The 21,459-nt window shown below is 35.0% G+C and overlaps 3 protein-coding genes across 7 annotated transcripts in view; 2 read left to right on the top strand and 1 right to left on the bottom strand.

The window, feature by feature from the left end:
• LOC105149533 (hypothetical protein) overlaps positions 1-8,286 on the top strand; it is a 183,232-nt gene extending 174,946 nt beyond the window's left edge. Inside the window, exons 1-5 of one of the 2 annotated variants that reach the window (XM_011062015.2) lie at positions 2,188-2,508; positions 5,165-5,399; positions 6,366-6,751; positions 7,036-7,323; positions 7,959-8,286. In XM_011062015.2, coding sequence (XP_011060317.2) covers positions 2,188-2,508; positions 5,165-5,399; positions 6,366-6,751; positions 7,036-7,323; positions 7,959-8,147 — 1,419 coding nt within the window. In that variant the 3' untranslated portion in view covers positions 8,148-8,286. Of the gene's footprint in view, positions 1-2,187; positions 2,509-5,164; positions 5,400-6,365; positions 6,752-7,035; positions 7,324-7,958 lie in introns of those variants that run through there. The other variant, XM_087412019.1, reaches the window with a different exon arrangement.
• A 460-nt stretch (positions 8,287-8,746) lies between these two features.
• Positions 8,747-18,139, bottom strand: LOC105149538 (uncharacterized). Of its 3 annotated transcripts, none has more exons than XM_087412024.1 (6): positions 16,790-18,139; positions 15,575-15,782; positions 14,906-15,091; positions 14,573-14,816; positions 11,812-12,165; positions 8,747-9,341 (listed from the first exon to the last, which is right to left on the bottom strand). In XM_087412024.1, exons 2-6 carry the CDS (start codon positions 15,761-15,763, stop codon positions 9,043-9,045), a joined length of 1,272 nt encoding a protein of 423 aa, XP_087268150.1. In that variant the 5' UTR covers positions 15,764-15,782; positions 16,790-18,139; the 3' UTR covers positions 8,747-9,042. The 3 variants fall into 3 exon arrangements, with proteins under 3 accessions (XP_087268150.1, XP_011060326.1, XP_011060327.1); XM_011062024.2 differs by having other exon boundaries at positions 17,096-18,111; XM_011062025.2 differs by lacking the exons at positions 8,747-9,341; positions 11,812-12,165 and adding an exon at positions 12,610-13,923 and having other exon boundaries at positions 17,096-17,635.
• A 981-nt stretch (positions 18,140-19,120) lies between these two features.
• Tmem214 (Transmembrane protein 214) overlaps positions 19,121-21,459 on the top strand; it is a 12,754-nt gene continuing 10,415 nt past the window's right edge. For both annotated transcript variants that reach the window (XM_011062028.2, XM_011062027.2), the window contains exons 1-3: positions 19,121-19,526; positions 20,246-20,451; positions 20,622-21,311. In XM_011062028.2, the coding sequence (XP_011060330.2) occupies positions 19,403-19,526; positions 20,246-20,451; positions 20,622-21,311 (1,020 nt within the window). In that variant the 5' untranslated portion in view covers positions 19,121-19,402. The remainder of the gene's footprint in view (positions 19,527-20,245; positions 20,452-20,621; positions 21,312-21,459) is intronic.

Genomic DNA, 21,459 nt, shown 5'->3' with positions numbered 1-21,459 from the left:
CCGACGTGCTGACGCATTAAGCGGTCAATCGGCGCAGCGGTTCCGGTCGCGATCGCGAAACGAAATGTGATGCGTGATGGTCATCGAGGTTCATTAAACACGATCTTATCCCGGGCGATCTGATCACCCTGCGCCGATTGGATTACGTACATATTACGTGCTGGAATGCTAGATAAAAAATCTTCAGGACACAGCTCGATGCGCAAACCGGCTTCATTCGTCAGTCGATTAGTCAGTCGCGAACGTCAGTGCCAGTGTGGCTTGTTAAAAAACGTAATTACGAAGATATCGGGTTCTACACTTGCAAATAATTTCGTGCACGAAAAGAACGATTTTGCTGAGATAAAAGTTTAGATACAAAGAAAATAATTTTGTTTGGAATTAATTTAAAATAATTATATAAGAGCTATATATTTAATAATTATATAGCTCAAATTAATTGCTAGAATATTCAAACTTTTTACGGAATTGTCATCAATGCTTAAGTGTTTTATATAATCATTTTGATAATTCAACAAAATTATTTTTAGATCTACATTTAACTAAATTTTTTAACATATCAGCAAATCCGTTCTTTCTGTGAGAGATAGAATTTATAAATAAATATCACTATCGGCGGAGTTAGTGAGGATATGTTGCGTTATTGAGCGTTTTTTTCTTGTAATGAGATTACTTTGCGTATTTACTATATTTATCTTTAAATGAAAGAAATTAATTTTATTTTCTTCCTTTTTAATTAGACGCTGTATGTAAAAGTCAATGATATCGAATACCTTCGCGAATAATGGAACATTGAAAAAAGTTTTAGTGTTAATTAATGTGAAATAAAATAATTTAAATAAAATTTAAATTAAATAATTGATAAATTATGTAACAGTTAATTTAACAAATGAATGTATCGACAAATCATTTTTAATCGCATAATATTAATTTAATATTTAAATATTTTTTCTTAGTTAAAATAAGAAACGTTTAAAAAAAAATTAAAAGAAGAGAAAATTTGAAATTGTACGACTAATTAAATTTATCGGTTGCCATTGGATTTTATAGACCTATGAACGCAAGGTACGCGTGAGATTTCGAACGAATGAAAATTTTATCGTTTGTTCAACGTACATATTCACTAAGTGCATATTTAAGTGACATTACTAGATAAACGAAGATAGATGAGTGCTGTATGACTTTCCAGTTGTAAAGGCGCTTATAGAGTCACTCGCTTTTCACGATTCATAAAAGATTAATGTTTGACGTATTAACACATCGCAAATTTTATGCTCGTACCGTTTGTACATTTTGAGTTGCTGTCTTTGGTAAATCCCATTTGACCAAAATTATTAAGAAAGCTGAGCAAAACTCGGATAAAATTAATGATAAAGGAAGAACGAAACTGTATTATCTTCATCTGCAATTTTCTCATTACAGATGTTTCTCAAATGATTACGAATAGCTGTACGAAAACTATAATGTTAAAATTTATATTTTTCATCGTTAAATCATTATTTATCTTTTTTTATATATACACAGAAAGAACCTTTTGCTGAAGTATCTAAAATTTTAGTTAAAAAATTTAGCTGATCTGAAAATAATTTGTTGGGCCATCAAAATTATGGAGACGCTCAAACTGTTTGTTAAAATGTTAAAACTTTTTACAGCATTATTCATTATGTTTGAGAAATCCTACATAAAGTCAGCAAAATTATTTTCAGATTTTTATCTATCTTAATTTTTATAGAGATACTTTTTTTATATAAGAGACTTTATCAAAAACATTTTTTCTGTGTAGAATTAAGATCTCGTATATAAGTTCTGATACAAGATATATTCTTCATCAATATATTATATCTCTCAATAACATTACTTATTTGTTGCGTTGCGTAATATGGCGAGGTATTTTTAGTTATCTTTAGTTTTTCGAAGAACTCGTCAGACTGCGGATTTATCGTCGAAACTCGTTGTTGACAAATCGAAATCGTGTAGAATTTATTATCGGCAAGTCGGGATTGCGTGCTTCGGGATTCGTCGATGCGCGAATTTCGAGACACGCGCTTCAGGTGCTCCTGTTTGCGAGAATTACCGCGAAACTCGATTTCTTCCACATGTCAATCCGTCTTACTTGCAGACGGAATTTTCACGGTAAAATCTGCACGCGTTCCACGTCGATTGAAAAACGTCAGGAATTGCTGGGCGATGTTTTATCTGGACGGAAGAGACGGCACCGCCGCCAAGTACGACTCGTCGTCACCCAACGGCGAGGAGAATTTCGGCTGGTGGTTGAACGATCGGGAGATTGTATTGTCTAAATCGCATCATGTCGGAGGTCATCGATCGCTCGGATCGTCCATGTCGATTCTTTCTTGCATGGACTCGGATGATTCGGATAGCTGCAGCTTCGCGCGAGATGTGTCGCTGCAAGAACAGGAAAGCGAAATCAGTGAGAACATCGAACTAATCTCGTTCACTCAGAATGATCTCGATATTGATCTGATCGAGAGGGATGCTAGGGAAACGGTGAGTGTGAGATTATATTGATTAATATACACACGAAAACAACAATTTTGCTGAAGAATCGAAAATTTTGTTGAGGGGACATATATCTGAAAATGATATTGTTGGATGATCAAAATAATAATTGTATTGGAATCTAAAAAATGATAAGCAATGCTGCAAAAAATTTTGATATTTTAACAATCGATTTGAATTTTTAAAATTATTTTGATAGTCTAACAAAATTTCAAATCTTTCAGCAAAATCATTCTTTTCAAGTACAAGAATGTTCTGAGACTTAAGTTTTCAAATTGCAGTCTTTTAAGAAATTCTTTTGATGAATTTAAAATCAGTTTTGATTTAGGAAATTTACGAGAAGTTACACACGCAATCTATTTAATAATTTTAATTTAAAAACTTTAATTGCCATGTATATAACTGAAACACACTTATATAAATCCAAGGCGTCCTTATAATTATCAATTAAAATACATACACATTTTCTACTTACTGCATTTGTATTAGGTGTTGGAATTAATTCGTAGCGTTTTACAAGTGATGGGAAGTACTTTCATTAATGTATTTTTTAATGCTCATGTGAAATAAATAACATTCTTTCATTAAAAACGCTACGAATTAATTCCAACACCTAATACAAGAACCGAGAATACTTTGCATTAATTGTATATAGTACATTGTGAATTCTGCAAAAAATTCTAAATCTTTTTTATTTGAAAAGTATATTTTACTGGAAATGTTTATTAAGTTTATTTAATTTAACGTATTTTGTAGCTGCAGCAAATTATATTATAAATAATATTAATTATATTTAATATGAAAAAAGACAGGCGACAATAAATAAAATAATGAATATAGTATTAAATAAATAATAAATATATTGAATAAATATGTTTATTTACATTGATATACGCGACGCTGGAACGATATTTATTATTTTGACGTGTGTATTTTTATGAACACTATAGCCAAATATCTGTAAATTTTGAAAAACATTAATTATTTTTAATAATTTTATATAGTTTAATATCACATAACCAATTTTTATTTATTTGTTGAATTAGGTATAAAATAATATAATATGGCGTTAAGAGACCGATTATAAAAATTTGTGCAACAGTCAAAGTATTAATATCTGCAATTTGTATGGGCAATTGAACTTTAAATGATCCTAATATTATAATTGTACGAGGATAAGCTTTCTACTTTTTCTCGTTGTGCAGATTTTGTTTCGTATATAATCTCGTGAAACAATGTAATTTCATAAATATTTGAATTTAATAAATAAAATTGAATTTAATAAATAAAATTTGAATTTAATAAAATTTAACTTTATAAGAAGCAACAAGCGCGAGAACGTTTTTAAAGTAATTGCTTAGGTTGGTTGAAATGTTACTTGTGCGAGGACATACCGCTGACGCTATTCGCGTACTTACAAAATTGATCTATCAATGTTGTTAAATTAATAAACGCCGAATGTAGCGTACTCTTTAATTTTGCACTCGTCGAGTTTCTCGTTCATGTTTCCTTTCGACGGAAATTTAGTTTATTTACAGCGCGCTCACAATCTCCGTACGCGAACATGGTTGCATTTTACGTGCGGTACATTTCTAGAACTTCTACCTAACGAAACGTGGATTTTTATCTCCATTTGCGCATTTTTTCTCCTTGTTCTGCTTCTCCTCTTTGCCCGCCGACGTATTATACGAATTGTATCCAATCCGATTATCAAGCCGCAAGAGACTGCTCAGTTAATTAGATAACTGAGCAAATAAATGTAAAGAAGCCGATCCGCACGTGATCGATATCACTTGCACACGCAAGAATACATGTCTCTTATATAAGCACTCGTCATTTAATCGCAATTGTTTTACTGCACATTAATTTATAAGTTTATATTAATTTTTGTAATTCTTAGTACAGACTTATATCGTTATCTTTATTGACACAGCTAAAAAAGTGGATACAACTCAAAAAAAATGTAACCTTTGAGTAATTATTATAAGTAAGTTATGTAAAGATTACTCTATCAAAAGCAAACTAAATTTACTTGCACAGTCCGTTCGTCAAATAATACTTGTGTCATTCTTAAATTATTTTCAAAGGTCTTCTACAGAGAACATTTAGAATTAAGATGGTTTTGATTGAAGTTTAAAAAAAAAATTTTAGTTTGAATTTAGTCATTATATATATAGCTAATCAAATATAAATCTGTTGATTAATTAAATTAATTTGTCTTTATTTCTTTTAATGAAGAATGTATGTATTTAAATCAAACATATTTGATTGAAATACATACATTCTCTAATGAAAAAAATAAAGACAAATTAAATTAATTTAGTCAAATGATAAATTTTTTTTCTCAGTGTAGAACTTAATCTTTCACGATTTCGCCAAATATTAAAAACATACGTATTTTAAGTTCCTTTCACTTTTAAGTTCTAAATATACCTATATTAAAGTTCAATTATACAACAGAGTTTATGTATATAAGTCTATGCTCTTTAATAACTCGAGTTTTTTTTCAATTTTTCATTTGCATTTATCGGACTCGAAAATTGCTCGATATGACGTTACGAAGACTTAACAACATAATTCGTCGATCCCATCGAGACCTGAATGATAGACATGCGATTAATAAATAATTCCTATCGACATGCAGAGCAGCCCACTCGCGATTGCAATCAACAGCGAGTGCAACGTCAAGAAAGAATGCATCACTCCCATTTGCTACACCCCGGAGAGATTGATCAGATCTCAGGAATACCGGATACTCACACCATCCCCTCGCTGCTTTACCTTCTCCCAGGCGAGATTCACGGCAGAGAACGAGAGCAGAGAATGGAAGTCCCGCCGTTGCCGAAAACAGTTGAGCCTCATCGATTCCAAGCAAATCGGTACGCAATCTAAGGTCTTCCTCTCCGTTGTCTCCATCCTTCCCTTTTCGTTCGATCCGAAGTCCGAGGAAGGAAACGCCGCTTCCCTCGAACCGGCTCCGAGCAAAGCCACCTCATGGAACTCGTCGGCCACGGCGGCACCTGACCTAATAAAGTTTCGCGGTTTACCAATGCGCGGAATCGAGTTGCTTGACGTATCAGATTTACTTCATTTCCTTCGTCCCTGGGATCGTGGCTGGGTGCTACCACCATAAAGATGCCGAGTGGCGTGAGACTGCGAAACTGCCACGAGCATTGTTGCGGGCACACCAACAGGCGAAGTTCGATCCGGGTTCGATTGAATCTGTGTCGGAGAGGCTAAAGAAAGTTAATGAAAGCAGCTCTGAACTTTGAACGATCATCCCCAACTCGAGCTCAATCGGCATTCTCTCCATTAAATGCGTGACTGTTGTAAAATTATACGGATATAAATTCTCGATACCTATAATCACGATGAAATAACGCTATTATTTTATCCGTGTTTTAATTGAGTAACTTAAGAGCTTATCAACAATTTTTTATAATTAACTCGCCATCAATTTTATTAAGATTCCATAAGAAAAGAAGAGATCATACACTCATAATGCTTTATCTAATTAATAAGCATCTCTCATATAGAATTTTTTTAAATTAAAAACTGATTTTCTAATTCTTGTCTACTCCTTTTTTATGTTAATATACTATTCGTCAAAATTATTCCTTAAAACGAGAAAAGAACATAATATTCTTGGCAATAACTTAAAAATTGTGCCTAGAAACGCGTAAATTTTAATCAGCTTCCTTGTGCTGTTTTTTTTTAATAGCCTGACGAGACTTCTAAAAACTTACAAAAATCTATTTTTTTATTTCCTTTTCAAAATTGTCTGATCAGAACTTGAAAAATACGAGAGAGAGATTAGTAGATTACATACAAAATCACGAACGCAGGTACAACGCAGCTGAAAACACTTCTGAACTTACCAAGCACGAATGTGAGGACATGCGCGATTTCCTCGCCCATTTCCGAACGCCGACAATGGGCCACCGATGATTTTAACGCATCGATGAAATCGAACAATGATTCGACCGACGTAGACTGCGGTGTGCGAAGTATGAAGACCGGTGACAGCAGCAGATCGAGCTACGACAGACTGAACTCCACCTGGGACGACTGCAAGGGTTCGGCCACCAGGCCGCCCTCCCTGGAGGACACTTCCGGTATACACAGTTACGATTGGAGCTTGGAGACCCAGAGCGACGTGCAAAACACGCCGATATGCCTCTGCGACGAGCTGGCGATTGCGTCGAAAGAGCACACCGCGAATTTCGCAAATGTACGTTCTTTCGCGTTCCTTACAGGAATCCAGTTTCATCGTGACCGATTTAACATGGAAAATTACTTATTTTGAGCATAGAAAGCACTCGATAACTGTGAAATTTAGTAACAGGAAATTTAGCGCTAGACAGCAGTGCTTTTAATACTCAAAATAAATAATTAATCACTTCCAGTATTAAATTTCTGTAAGGGATAACGAAAGAGATCCTACGTAAAGATAATTATTTAATCAAACTGTGCGATTTATCTATAGACTGAAATATAGAATGAATTATTTTATAGGATCGAGGTACCGCTATCAATGAAGTGGTATCTATCCTCGAAGGTCTTCGGAGTGATCCCAGGAAAGCAACTGTTCTTTTGGAGGAGGAGGATCGATTTTGCAGTAGCACGTCCTCTCACGACCAATTAACCAGACTGGCTCTGACCATCGAGACAGACGTGGAAGCGCCGGCGGTTCCTGACGATCCGAATAATTGGATACGCCATCTCCGCGATAGAATAGAACGGTTGCAACTCGCCAATAAAGAGATCCACGGGGACATACGCGGTTTACGTACAAAGTTTCAGGTAGATGTCTCACCTTAAATAGTTATATATTATCAAATTCTCAAGGAAATTAATTACAAGAATATTACTGCGAAAAAATACAAAAACTGTACAGATAGTTTACAGGAATTCTGTCTCAGAATTCATGACTCAAAATATAAACAAGAAAGTTCTCGAAAAATTAAGTAAAAAAGTTATTTGTAAATTTTTATTTTAAACAGTACTTTTTGAGATAATTAGAGTTTAAATATGACATATAGCCAATTATGGATTATGTTTAGACGATCACTTGAATGATTAAGACTGAAGTGCGCACTGAAATGAGAACTTTTTTTATAATATTTAAAATCGCAAATTCTGGGTCATCCGATATATCATATTGATTGTCTTTATTATTTAGCATTAACTATATTTACATTAAATGATTGACAAACTGTTCAATTAATGCGAAATAAAATTTTCGTCAATAAACATTTTTAGAGGATATATGTTACAACTTCTCAATTTTCGATATTAAACATTGTAATTAAATAACGGATTGAAATCTGTTAAAACGTATTCAACGTATGAAAGGAAAAGACTCATTTGCATCTTAACATGTCATTTCCGTTAAAACTGTTACTATATAATATTCATGCATCTTACAAATTTTACAGTGCGACGAAAAGAAGGCGATCAATTTGTCAAGTGATACAACGAGATTATTAGAAGACGTTCACGACTTGAGATATTTCGATGACCTGGTGAAGCTCTTAGAAGGGGAACTTGAGACAATCTCCAGAAGAAATTGGCCATTTATTCTGGGACACAGCAAGCCTCATGAAGAGATGAATCTAATCATTTGATTATGATCTCAAAGATCGTCGTGGATCTTAAAGTTCATGATTATGATCTCAAAGATAGTTGCGAATGATCGGCGTGCAGGATAAAAGGATTTTCTTTAGGAAGAGGATGTCTCCTGAGTTCGATGTTCATAAAGGAAAAGTACCTCTTCTCTCTTGGCTCAATGACTTAATATTTTCAGAAATTACTAATTCGGAATTATTAAAACGATACGGAGTATGAGATACTTTTTGAAGATTACCACATCGCGTGAGTAATCTCCAAAAATAATCGCAATTATATAGTTAGCACAAAAAATTGGACTATAAATTTTGCGATAAATATGGACTATAAATTTTTGGACTTAAAAGTTTTAAATCTTAAAGTGATCGAAATGATCTCATTTTTTTTATAAGAAAATCGACTATAATATTTTATCGAAATGAATCTCATACAAATTATTATTAAGACAAAACTTGCAGCTTGTGATATGTTCCGAATGGATCTTATTTCTTATATTTGCTTTTATAAAATTTTCAATAAACGAAATCTTTTTTTAAAAAACACTTAAAAAATGCGTTCACATATCAATGTCCAGTGAAATAGAAAATAGATGTATATATTTATTATTACTAAACGATTTATTATCTACAGGTCGTACACATTTGAATCCGTATACATAGCACCAAGTAAAAAAATTCCTACAACACATCGTTGCTACTCGTCGTACTATTTTATCGCTATCTCGCCGCGTTTTAGCGGCATTTTTAATGCCATTTTTAGTACCCGTCCATAATTACCACATCGCGTTAAATATCCGTACTTTTATAAGCAAAGTCTATACTTAGTGATGTCTATTTAGTATTCCGTTAATACTGTCAGCCTTGGTTTCGATTTTTTCTACGTCTAGTCACGAAATTAGGTAACGTCCGTGCGCTGCATGTGCCTGACGTGCTGTCGAGAGGAATCGTGGTAAGCGATCCCCGCGCGCAACATTTCCCCGTGTCGGAACACATCGTGGGATGTAGAGAAGGACGGCAAAGTTGGCAACGACGGCAACAGGCAGCTCAGCATACTGGGACCGCCATCCGAGGAGTAGATTCCGTTAGTCGGAGGCACCATTGATGTGCTGCACGTAGCTGGGGTGGCTCCCGGCAACGTATGTCCATTTTGATCGCCGGAACCCAATAGGCTCGAACTTGTACTTATCAGGTTCCCTATGAATACCGAAAAAAATCTGTTTTGTTGATGTTGAGATAATGTGATCTCGAGACTACGTATCACTCATTTACTACAACGATATAATTAAAAAAAAATTTTCCAGAAAATAAGTTTAAATATTTTTTTATGTGAATCATTAAAATTTTATAATATTAATTTTGAAGTACTTTTGATATAATAACTGATTGCAACAAAAATGAGCACATTATTTATAAATAATAAGCATATATGAAATTATTAAAATTTTTAATTAATTATAAAATTAAGCTCTTGTGTTCTAATGAAAAAGGATGATAAAAGGCAGAGAATTCCAAACTGTTGTAGAATGTTCATCGATATTATTACGTTAATATTGATTTTTAAAAAAGACGAATATTTTACGAATAATAATTTGTAATTAATTAATTAGTATCCCGAGAGTAAAAAATCACGATTGCATGCCATCGATTCCTAACAATGAAAATTCATTCCGTAAAAATTAAGTCGAAACAAAAGTTAGCATTTCATTTGTATGTCTCTACATGCTTTTAGAACAAATTTGGCAATTATATTATTCGAGAATGCAAAGTTTCAATTTTAAGTATGTTTTTTGAATTGCGATACGATGATTTTTAATGAAGTCATAAATAATCAAAGATAAAATGCTCCTTTTATTTAATCCGCGATAATTCTGTAACAAGAAATTTAAAAAATATTAATTATTTAAAAAAAAAACATTTTATAGGGAAAACTTTAAGCTTTTAGTTAGAAAATCGAAAATTTTCAATTTTTGGAAGATATGTGACAGACTCACAAAGTGAAAAAAAAATTTCTCATTTTTTCCAACTCGTAGTTTTCTATAGCAAGTATTCTGTAAGAATTAGTAAACTCACAGAAAATCAATAGTATTCGACCTTTCGAAAGTAGATATTTTAAGCTTTACAATCATTTTTTTTAATTTAAACTTCATTAATTTTTAACAAAATTACAGCTGTTTGAATTTTGAAATTCGTAGTGTTACGAATTTTTGTTCCAACTGAATAAAGGTAAACAATATCACGTTTTTAAATAAACATGAAACACTTAACATTACAAGGATTAATCGCGATGGTATAATAAATCCCACCGCGAATCCGGGCGCAATCGCGTTCTCGCAAAACATTGATAATTATCAGTGCTTATGATCGCGCAGTACAGAATTTATACTCACATAAAGAGGGACTTGTTGTAATTCACATGAATATGTTCGCGGTGTAACCGCTTTAGTGAAAACGATAATGTATTCGGTGCATCCGTTAATCCTCCAACAATATCGCGCGAACATCGTATAATGCACGTGAAGCGTAACATTAAAATTTTAATGCCATTGTATAACATTTCTCCAATGGCTTACAACCAATGAGTTCATTAGCAGTAATTATTCTTCAAGCACTTCATACGGAGAGGAAATTCTTATTTAGATAATTCTATTCATTCTCTCTCTCTCTCTCTCTCTCTCTCTCTCTCTCTCTCTCTTTCTCTCTCTCTCTCTCTCTCTTTCTCTCTCTCTCTCTCTCTCTCTCTCCCTCCCCTCCCCCCTTCTCTCTCTTTCTTACTCAGGAAATATTTTTTTCTCTATAATTGCATTCGAGTTCAGAAATTTACTCGAATTAAATGACATGCTTATATGTATGTATATAACAAGCGTTTATAAGCGTTCAAAAATAAAATACTTTTAGTAAGTGAAAATTGATCGGGAAATATTCAACACAAATAAGCGGAGAAGGATATATTCAATCAAAGCAGATGGTGCTTAATATTTTTACTTGATTTTCAAATCAAAACAAACTGTGCGCCAATTAATTTCTTTAAAAAGCTTTAGTTTACAGTTGAGGACTGTTTTTAAAATCGACTCGATGCACACTTTGTTTGAACTAAAAATTATAAGATTCATGCAAAAATATTATACTAGTTCACAAATTTTGTATAACTTTTAGTACAAGGAAACAAGTTTTTAAAAACATACTTTAGAACACTGAGTTTGAATTTGTCGCTAGAAAAATTTCAGCACATCAAATTTATAAGAAATAGCATATTAATTTTTAAGATAGCGTGTCTTTTTTTTCTTTTTTTTTTTAATGTAATATTTCTTTCCGAATAATTTGAGTGCGACAAATGATATACAAGGCGAATATTTCCACCAGGATTTGGTGTGTAATAACTGAGAAACATTAGAAGTATTGAAACAAAAATATATTAAGCAATTACTGTTGAATTTTAAACATTATACGTGAAACAAAAAACCATTTAAAAAAATTAATAATTTCAATAAAATTACATATTGAAAAAAATGCCTTTTGGAATGGAAAAATTCGATGACAAACTCAAAATCTTGTAAACTAGTGTTATTAGGCATCAACATTCGGTTTAAACAAATATAGTTTTCTTCGTTTATTTGTGATTATTTATTTTTGAAATCGGCTAACTTGCAAGTAACTTGCAGTTCACCTGGAAGACTGACGCTAGAGGCGGAACTGACGGACGAGGTAAGGGGTGTCACCATGGAAAAATCCGAGGTCTCAGAGGATCTCGTGGCGAGGTGCGAGTCCAGCCTGGCAGTGGGACGAACGCACGCCAAGGATGACAAGCCGAAATCGCTGGCTCTGTCCGCCGCCGCGACCGCCGCTGCCGCTGCCGCACGTCGATGCCTCGCGTGTATCCCAGACTTGTTACTGTTGCCCAGACCGAAGTGCAGAAGCTCCAAGTGTCTTCTGAGATTTCTCGATTGACGCAGAATCGCGCCACACAGCGGACACGACACCGGCTGATCGGACAGACTACGTGCTTTCGACAATCCGTCCCCTAGAATGAATTCGAAACTAGACAGACTTGAAACTTATCTGATAGGAACATCTCATATTAGACATATCTCTAGCATATGCATATAATTCAGTATAATATGACACAAAAATAGATGAAATAATCGAAGGACTTGTTGCAACAGATTAATTCAAATTTTTTAAAAATGGAGTAAATCAGTCAATTAATTCTAAAATTAAAGTGATGAAAAAGTATATTGTGGAGCTAATCTACATTACTCCGTTTTTATAAAATGGATTAGATCAGATTGTTCATTGTTACAGTAAACTCTTCAACTCAGATAGCTCATAAATAACGTCAAAATCGTGTTTTGTGGAAAATAACACAACACACAATCACGTATTTTTTATTTGCGCTTTATTGAAAAAGAAAAATTGGATAGTACATTGTTATATCCGTTATTTTATTTCTTTCTCAATTAAAGTATTAGTGGTTTTGTGTATGTTCTATTGTCAACAGTCCACATACGCAGCAGAACTTGCCATTACAAAATAGGAATGTGCGCCGATTAATTTTCACTTTGTGGCTGTTGCAAGATTTCATTAGAAAATGGTATTCGTAAACGTAGCCCGTATCTGGAGACACGGCAGTATCTCAGCGCTAAACAAGCGCAGCACTCTTAGAAACGTACTATTATTAGACCATTCTATGGTAAGAGGAGGAATTAAAGGGGCAGTAAAAACGAACTGCAGTGGACGAAGTTTAATTGCACTATCGCACGAAACCCCAATTATCATGTAAGCCCCAATGGTAAAAGAATAATGATAATTTTCATGATAGATTTTTTTCATTCATCATGCTTAAATCTTTAATCTTGTAATCCTACAATACTATCTTATATACTAAGGTGGAAGATTCTCGTATAAAACTAAACGCGCAAATATACTCCGAATTTTTGACCTAGTTAAATAACGTGTACGTCAATAATTACAAATAACCGTTCGTTTTTGTTAATATATATGTAACTATACAATGCAAAATATCTTATCTCTCCTCTGTCTTTACTGTCGCACCCACTCATCACGATCTTGAGTGACGCATCACTGTAACACAACTGACAACCGAACGAAATCCGCAAAAAAATTAACTATAAAACGAACAACACGTTCATCTCTCAATACCCTCGGTGAGTCCGTTCTCTGTACATTTATCTGGCGATCGTCGGCGACGGGATGCTCCTCGGCGACGATATTGCGCTTTCAGGCTCGTGCGACGTTGGTGAAGGTAAGGTGGGATTGCAGACTATCTGTTCGCAGTCGTTACTACCGTCAGTCCCATACGTCATCGACGATTGATCGTTGTAACCTTCAATCTCAGGCTTAATCTCCACTGTTGTCGCATCGGAATTCTGCGTCGTCGTTATCGCATTCGTCGCCGAGTTAAACCGAAATTTACACGAAGACAATAGATGCCTACGGAGATTCCTCGCCTGACGTAAGGTTGCGCCGCAAAGTGGACAAACGCCCGGGCAGTCGGAGGCACCACGCGCCTTACTGGCCGATGCTGCCGTAGCCGCCAAGCCGGATAATGCCATACCAGGAAAGCCCATGTTGAGGGAACCGTGGAACTGCGGTATGTGCAATTGCAATGGCATCATCGTATGCAAGTGCGATTCTTCGTCCGCAACATGATCGTGATGCGCCGCCTGATGATTGTCCGCGACAGATGATTCTTGAAGTCGCGGTGAATGACTGCCACCCTGATGGTTGTTCGCGTAGTTTCCGACCAGGCAGTTACCCGCTGTTAACAGACACAAACACAATGTTACCATACAGGGCTGAACTGACGTTGTTTTGGGTTAGTTTGAATTTGTTTCCCCTCTCACGCTCTCTCTCTCTCCCTTTCGCTCTCGCTCTCTCGCTCTCGCTCTCACGGTTCAGACGAATCGGAGGACGACCAATCAGAGATGCAGTTCAACCCGATCGATGGTTGTGCTTGTGTCCGTTTTAATTGAAACGAAAAAAAGGCCTACGTAGATGTACGAAATCTCCCGCAGGTGATATAATTTTTAGTATAATTTTTAGACGGCTGCTATGCTAAACGTAATACACCGGACACAAAACACAAGTGAAATTGTCATTTCATTATATTATTTCTGTTTTGCATGCTTAATTAGAAGCTTGTAGTTATCGGAATTAATTAAAAAATTGTAGTAAGCATAAAAATCTTTAAGTAACAAAATAAAGAAAATCCATCTGACAAATCACATTACATAAAAAATAAATAAGTGTCTTCGTCATTAGTACTTTACTACAAAACATATCAAAACAATTATATACAAAATCTGTTACATAGCTAATCTTGTTTCTCATTTAAAAAATAAATTATTTAGTTTAGCTTCTCCTTTAGTTTAGGAGAAATAAAATCTTTATAAAATTCTTTACATTACCTGCATCATCAGTTTGATCCATTGCTTCGTCATCCTTGTTTTCGTAAGGCATTGTTCTGTTGTTGTCGTCCAAAGGCCTGCTTTCGCTGTCAGCAGTATTTCTAGTACACTGCCACTTTCCAGAGGATGACGATGACTTCCTCCTCTTTTTTCTTCGTTTCAATGGGTGCGAGTTGACTGTTGTCCTCGACACTCCATCGTTTGTCACTGTTGGTATCGCAGACTCAGGAACTTTTTCTCCACTCTAAATATAATATCATGTGTTGCATTTAAATTAATCACTCTATTTTAATCATTTAAATATAATTAAAACGAGATGCTTCAGAAATATACCTCCGTTAGTATATTAGTTGACGACGTCAATCCGTGAATGCTCAGACAATGGGCAGCCTGAAGCAAGGAAGGCAATTGTGCCGGCTCGACGCTCACTTCTCCTCGATATACGAATTCCAGCAAAGACTCTAAGTCATCTGCTCCGATTCCTGCTAGCATAACCACTGGATGTTGGCATGGTGTGCTCTATAAACAATGCACTTTGTTGTAAGTTTCTACAAATTTTCATATTACACGCTAAAGTAATACTTAATAATAAATTCAATCGCTCACACTACAAAGAATAAATATATATTAAAAGCTGTATATAAAATAAATGCATAATATAATCAACTTTGACAATAAAATAATACATACATATTCTATTGGTTAAATGTGACAATATCATTATTAAATAATTAATCGTTTAAAATATTTATATAGCTTTACGTTTAACTTTGCTAATTTCACAACTTTTAGTATGCACTTAAAGAGTAAAAATTGAGCCACACTTTTTCAAGATTGGCTCAATTTTCACTATTTAGAGTGAGATTCCACTTCAAAGAATTGAGAGAGTGTACTTAAGACAGTCTTAAATGTAAGAATTTTATCTTGTAGTTAAGACAGTCTTAAATAAGAATTGACTATAAGTACCAGTCTTAAAAGTCTTAGTCGAAAAGAAGACACAACCTTTAACAAATCCAACAGGAACGGGCTAGCTGCACAAAGAACAATTTTGTGTGCAGGAAAGCTGCGTCCGCCGGCAGCTAAAGTAACATCCACCAAATCACCATCTCCCCTCAACAGCTGCACTGCAGAGGCCAGAGAAGAACTGAACTCTCCCCAGGACAGACTGTAGAGTTGGCCACTGCTACCCATTTTGTCTCTAAAAGCTTAACTGCAAGATAATAAGACGCATAAATCCACTCCATTTCTCATCAAGCAAATCTACAAAGTCAGATTCTTATAAAAATAAATTAATTCAACGGCTGTAAATTAATTCAACAAAAAAACATGCAGAACCATCTTGAACAGAAAAATATGTTTACTGATGGTGCTTCCCAACAAGAGACACATTTTTGACTGCAGTAGGTTTGAACTAACCTGAATTAATAATGTTACATGCTCTACATACAATATTATTAGTTCAATTCAGATCAATTCAAACCCTACAATCGAAAATACTAACAGATGACACAGTAGGTGTTTTCTTATAACTATACTAGATCTTTTTTTTTTCGTTTTCGCCAAGACTGCAATTTGAAATGCTGTAAGCTTCTGTCCTTATTCCATTCCATTCTGTCCTTATCGCTTATTACATGTGGAAAAAAAATAGAATGAAGCTTACAGTGTGTGAACATTCAAACTAAACACAGCCCAAAGTTCAAATATCAAACATATATCTAATTCACTCTAAGTTCCAAAAAGTATATCGAATCATAACGACTGCTCTCCTTTTAGGAGATACAGTCGACACAAGTGTTGTTTTATTTTTCTTATTTATTTAAAAATGTCAAACACGAAAATGACGTTTGTGTCAAATCATGCTCTGAATATGAAATATCAGGTCATTACAAAAAAAAGAAATAAATCATTACGTCATTATTGTTTACATTACATCAATGTTAAGATGAAATGATTCACAGTACTAAGTCTGTTTTCTGTGGCTGAACTAGTATAGTTTTGGAACTTGTGAAATAAAGAAAAGTTGATATTTGGAGAAAGCAAGAAAGAAAATTCTAGTACAGGAATAAAAAAAAAACAGACCTACAGTGTCAGCTGTGTTTCTTACTGGAAAACATCTTGGATTGTTAGGATTATTCTATGGACTATTCTATAACAAAGTTAAGACAGTTGACGACAGGTACATAGTAGATGAAAAAATCGTGGATGGCAAAGTCCTACCATGAAAAAACAACCCAGGAAACCGGCTTTATCTCAGAGATCAGACGTAAGGAACGCGTGCAGCGAACAATCCTGACGCTGACTAACGGTAACGACGCGCACGATCTTTCTCTTTTGCTCTCTTTCTCTCTCTCTCTCTCTCTCTCTCTCTCTCTCTCTCTCTCTCTCTCTCTCTCTCTCTTTCTCTCTCTCTCCCCTTTCTCTCCTTTCTTTCTCTTTCTCCCGTTTCCTAATTAGTGCCCCCACCCGATTAAGCGTCGCGGCGTCGTACCGTAAGTTAACCTAACAAAAATAGAATTTCACTACCTGCGTGACGACGGAGACCTCCTCTCACGACGTCGTCGGCGACAAGGATGGGGAGTCGACGTGGCGAGTCGCACCTGTTTATTTCCCGGAGCCGGGTGATCGCGCGCCACCGCAACCAGGTCTGGAGAAAGTCGTGTCCGCGCGGTGGTCACCTGGGCATGAAGTCACGACACGAACCCTCGCGCGTTGTCAGACGACGCGGACGTCCTCAGAACACGCGTGTCGCACGCATCGGAAACTGTGTGATACACGGCACACCTCTGACGATGATCGGTCGTCGACGTCGTGGTCCGTTGGCGAGTTTCAGCGCGGCACGCGGTACTCTCTCGCAAGCGAAATTCAAACCCTATCGTAGGGACGATCACATACGCGACATGCGTGTGTACATTTATGTGGTGCACAGTGCATAATGCGATACGTCACGCGTCACGACGCGTTGCGCGATGCAGCTCATGCAGCGTCGCGGTGCCGCCGTCATGCGGCCAACGAGCGAAGTGCGAGTGCGGCCGGAAGTCTGTAAAAGAGCGCGAATCAGAATTCAAATTTAATTTAAAGTTTAAATAAATAATTAATTTAACAGTAAATAGGCTCACGCGATATAAATGATAAGTACAAAAATAATGTAAGCTTTTTGGAGTCAATTCAAGATCTTATTGATGTATCGATGTTAATATATTTGAGCGATGTTTTAATAAATTTTGTATTAAGACTAATTATACATGTGATATATATTAACATTGCTCAATTAGATCTCGAGTTGGCTGCAAAAGGCTTATGTTATTTTTTTATTTTTAATTCACCGAGAGGGACGATTTCGAACTTAACTTATCAAATAATATTTTAAGCGGCATCTACATTGGGGCTTTTTATTTGGTAACGCGAGGGTTGTTCTATCTTTGTTACTTTCTGAATACCAAGAAAGATAGAATGATATTTGTATCGATTTGCGTTTAACTGGCGATTCACTAAATGGAAAGTATCCAACAAGATTTTAAAGCATAAAAAATTAACCAATTAATTACTTATCCAGCAAAAAAAAATGGATTTAAATGGATTGGAAATTTTCAATCCATCCGAATCCGTATTTTAAATCGATAAAAATGAATTGGATTCCATATAAAAAATTTTATAACACGTTAACTGTATAAACATATTAATATGAAATATAAAATATTAATATGAAATAATATGAAATATAAAATGAAACATAAAATTGATTAATTTATTAATTAAAAATAAGTCATTTATATATGTAACATTTATTGTACATATTTAGTTCTTTTTATGTTTCTTTTAACTATTAAATGAAGTAAAATTCATGATATATTTTTGCAGCACAATTTTTTTTTAACTCAGTTGAATTAAAATAAAAAATTTCTCACTCATAATTCTGAAGTTTTCATCATGCATTTTTAAATGAAACAATGGATTTTTTACTCATAATTTTGAATTGAATAGCATTCATGATCCATTTTAAAAGAAAAACTTTTTTTATTCATTTGGATTAAAAAAACTGTATATCCTATTCAAAATTTGAAATTTAACAGTATTCACGATGCACATATTTTTTTATATATAAAATACTATAATATTATTTTTAGATTTTAGAAAAGCATAGAAATATAATACTCCATGTCATTCTTATAAATGAATAAAAATGTATCGAAGATTGAAAAGAGAGGAATAGACATTTGTTTCATACAATTCTTATAAATGAATAAAAATATATTCAAGATTGGAAAGGATTCATTTTAACATTCATGAATCCGTATTTCTGAAAATCTGAGTACATTTTAATCTCGTTTGCTGAACGGTACATCCATTCTCAGACTCTTTCTTGATCACACTCTCTTGTGTTCTGTTCCTCGAATCCTCGGAGGGAAAGGACGAAAAAAATATAAATATGTAAAATACATGACTCGTGAAAGCGATCGCTGACGGCTGAAGTTGAAACAACGTAATCGCGCCATCGCGCTGTTTGCTCGCTGATGGCTCAGGTGGCTGGTGCGCGTGGCAATTGTGCGAGTGCGCATGCGCTACCACGTACCACCGTTGTGACTCGCGATTGACAACACTTCGCCAACGGGACTGACTGACGCTCAGTATTGTACCTTGGCCTCCGATTTCGCTGTCCTCCAGCCAACTTCAGTGCCTTCCGAACAGCGTATCTCGTATCGTCTCTCTCACTCTTCCATTCTCTCATTCTCCCTTGCCTTTTTTTCCTCTGTTTCGTTCGGTGCGTACGTACACGTTGCGTGTGAACGTATGTGTGTGTTTTGTCGTTGACGCGTTTACGTTTTCATCGCGATGTCGTCCGGTAGCTGGGAACTGGTCAGCAGGAAGAAGGACAGAGGCAACGATAAATCGAACAAGCTCACGAAGGCTGAGAAGAAGAAATTTATTGAGAACGCGCCGAAAGTCGAAGACTTCTGTGAGTCGTTTCTGTTATAATCTACTCACCTTCCACCTCAGAGGCCTCGTACCTTCTGCTCCAATTCTCCGTGACTTTGATGATTTGCTGTTGACAAGCAATCGACTATCAGCTGAGAGAATGCGATGAACGATGCGAGCCGGGTGTATCTGATCTGCTTCAATCGCGCGTGAAATGTATAAAGAAAGGGTCGCAATATGATACTATCGTGTGTACTTTCTGCGACACTCATTCTGCGGTTACTCCTTTTTGTCACAGAATTTTTGATAGAGAAATACACGTCATGGTTAAGTCTTTTGGATTTGTTTTGCATGATAATTCCAAAAGATAATTCATTTGAAACTTAACTTAGAACTGTCTTGTTCTTTAAGATATTCATTTTGCAATTATTCCTTTTTGCCATAGAAATATTTGACTTGATAATTTATCTCAAATTTAATTTGGAGCTTTGCACTTTGCAATACTCATTCTGTTGCACCTTTTTATTGTAAAATTATATAGAAATATTTGTGATATGATAAATAATCGTTTTGTGTGTTATAAAATACTCCAAAGGATAATATTTATTTCAAACTTAGAGGTTATTATTTTGCGAACAAGTTTCTTCTTAGTCTTTCTTTTTACTCAATATTTTACTCTTATCAAGGAAATTGTATATCTAACTTAATATAAATATAATAAATATAATTTTAATATAAATATAATAAATATAATTTTAGTGCCTTTGAGTCAAGTGAAGACACTGTACGATAACCTAGATGGAAACAAAGAGAATAAGAAGCCTGCCAAAGCGCAAGGAAAAGAACACAAGACAAAGGAGAATGAGGAGAAAAAAAAGCAACATCAAAAACAACAGCATGTTGAAAAGAAAAAATCTGAGCCAAAGGAGAAACCTCCAAAAACTGTTAAGGATGCATTGAATGCGGTAAAACTGTTTTTAACTTAGAAAATTTGGAATCATATTTGCTATTAATTTTTTTATTGCATATATTTTTATACACATCATATTCATTTAGAAAAAATATAAACTAATTTCATTCTATTTCAAATTGCTTGAATTATATGTTAGTAATTAATTCCTTATAATGCACACAGATTGATCCACAAGAACTTGATGAACTTCTGGCCACTGCACAAGTCAGATTTCCCGATGCTCCCCTGCTCTGGTTGAAGGAACTCAATGCCTTCCTCAACATTAAGATACCCATCAACAAGGAAGATGCGATTTTCTCAGGAAAACCCAAGGATTACCCGTTAAGTTTAGTACCTAAGACGATCTCTTCCATATTAGAACGAGCAGTGGAGATGACGGGCCAGCAAACCATACAAATTTTTTATGAGAACACTCTCACGACAATGGCCACTGACATGGTCAAGGGAATTCCCGTTATCGGACATAAGATATTTTTGCAGTTGCTAGCGCACTTAAATCCCGAAATGACCGCCGCCAATATTCTCAAACTGATTAACATAAGGAATTCCTACGAAAACAGAAAGAATATTGGCTTGTCTCTGTTATGGGCCTGGTCGCAGGCCGGTAAGAAGAATTTTGCGGTCGGCTTGAAAATTTGGCATGAAGTAATGTCGCCAATGTTGGAGACGAAGAGCTACGCTAGTTACGTTGTACAAATTCTCAACGATCTCGTCTTCGGACACGACAACGTCCATGATCTTAGTCTGGATCTATACCTGAGTATCATCATGGATACCTATTCTCAAAGATTTCAAAACATTCAACCCGCGAATCTGGGAAAAGACCTTAGCGCGAGTATCGACAGATTGAGAGTAAGTAATGCAAGCACAAATTTGAAGCTTATATCGTGCATTTTAGTTAACTTTAGGCATATATTTATTTTTTATACATTATTATTATTATTATTATTATTATTATTATCACACAGAGATTTATGAGATTCCATTAGTCTTTTCATTA

The sequence above is a fragment of the Acromyrmex echinatior genome, chromosome 12 (assembly GCF_024713525.1).
Source record: "Acromyrmex echinatior isolate Ae372 chromosome 12, ASM2471352v2, whole genome shotgun sequence".
NCBI lineage: Eukaryota > Metazoa > Arthropoda > Insecta > Hymenoptera > Formicidae > Acromyrmex > Acromyrmex echinatior.
This window is presented reverse-complemented; position numbering and strand designations above follow the sequence as displayed.

What these genes read in the sequence shown, in the direction of transcription:
- LOC105149538 (XM_087412024.1), bottom strand. Translation starts at nt 15,763, where the DNA reads ATGGGTAGCAGTGGCCAACTCTACAGTCTGTCCTGGGGAGAGTTCAGT. An exon ending in GGATCAAACTGATGATGCAG is followed by an intron (nt 12,166 to 14,572) that starts GTAATGTAAAGA and finishes AATTCATTCTAG; the next exon opens with GGGACGGATTGTCGAAAGCA. An exon ending in CTCTAGCGTCAGTCTTCCAG is followed by an intron (nt 9,342 to 11,811) that starts GTGAACTGCAAG and finishes CGGTATTCATAG; the next exon opens with GGAACCTGATAAGTACAAGT.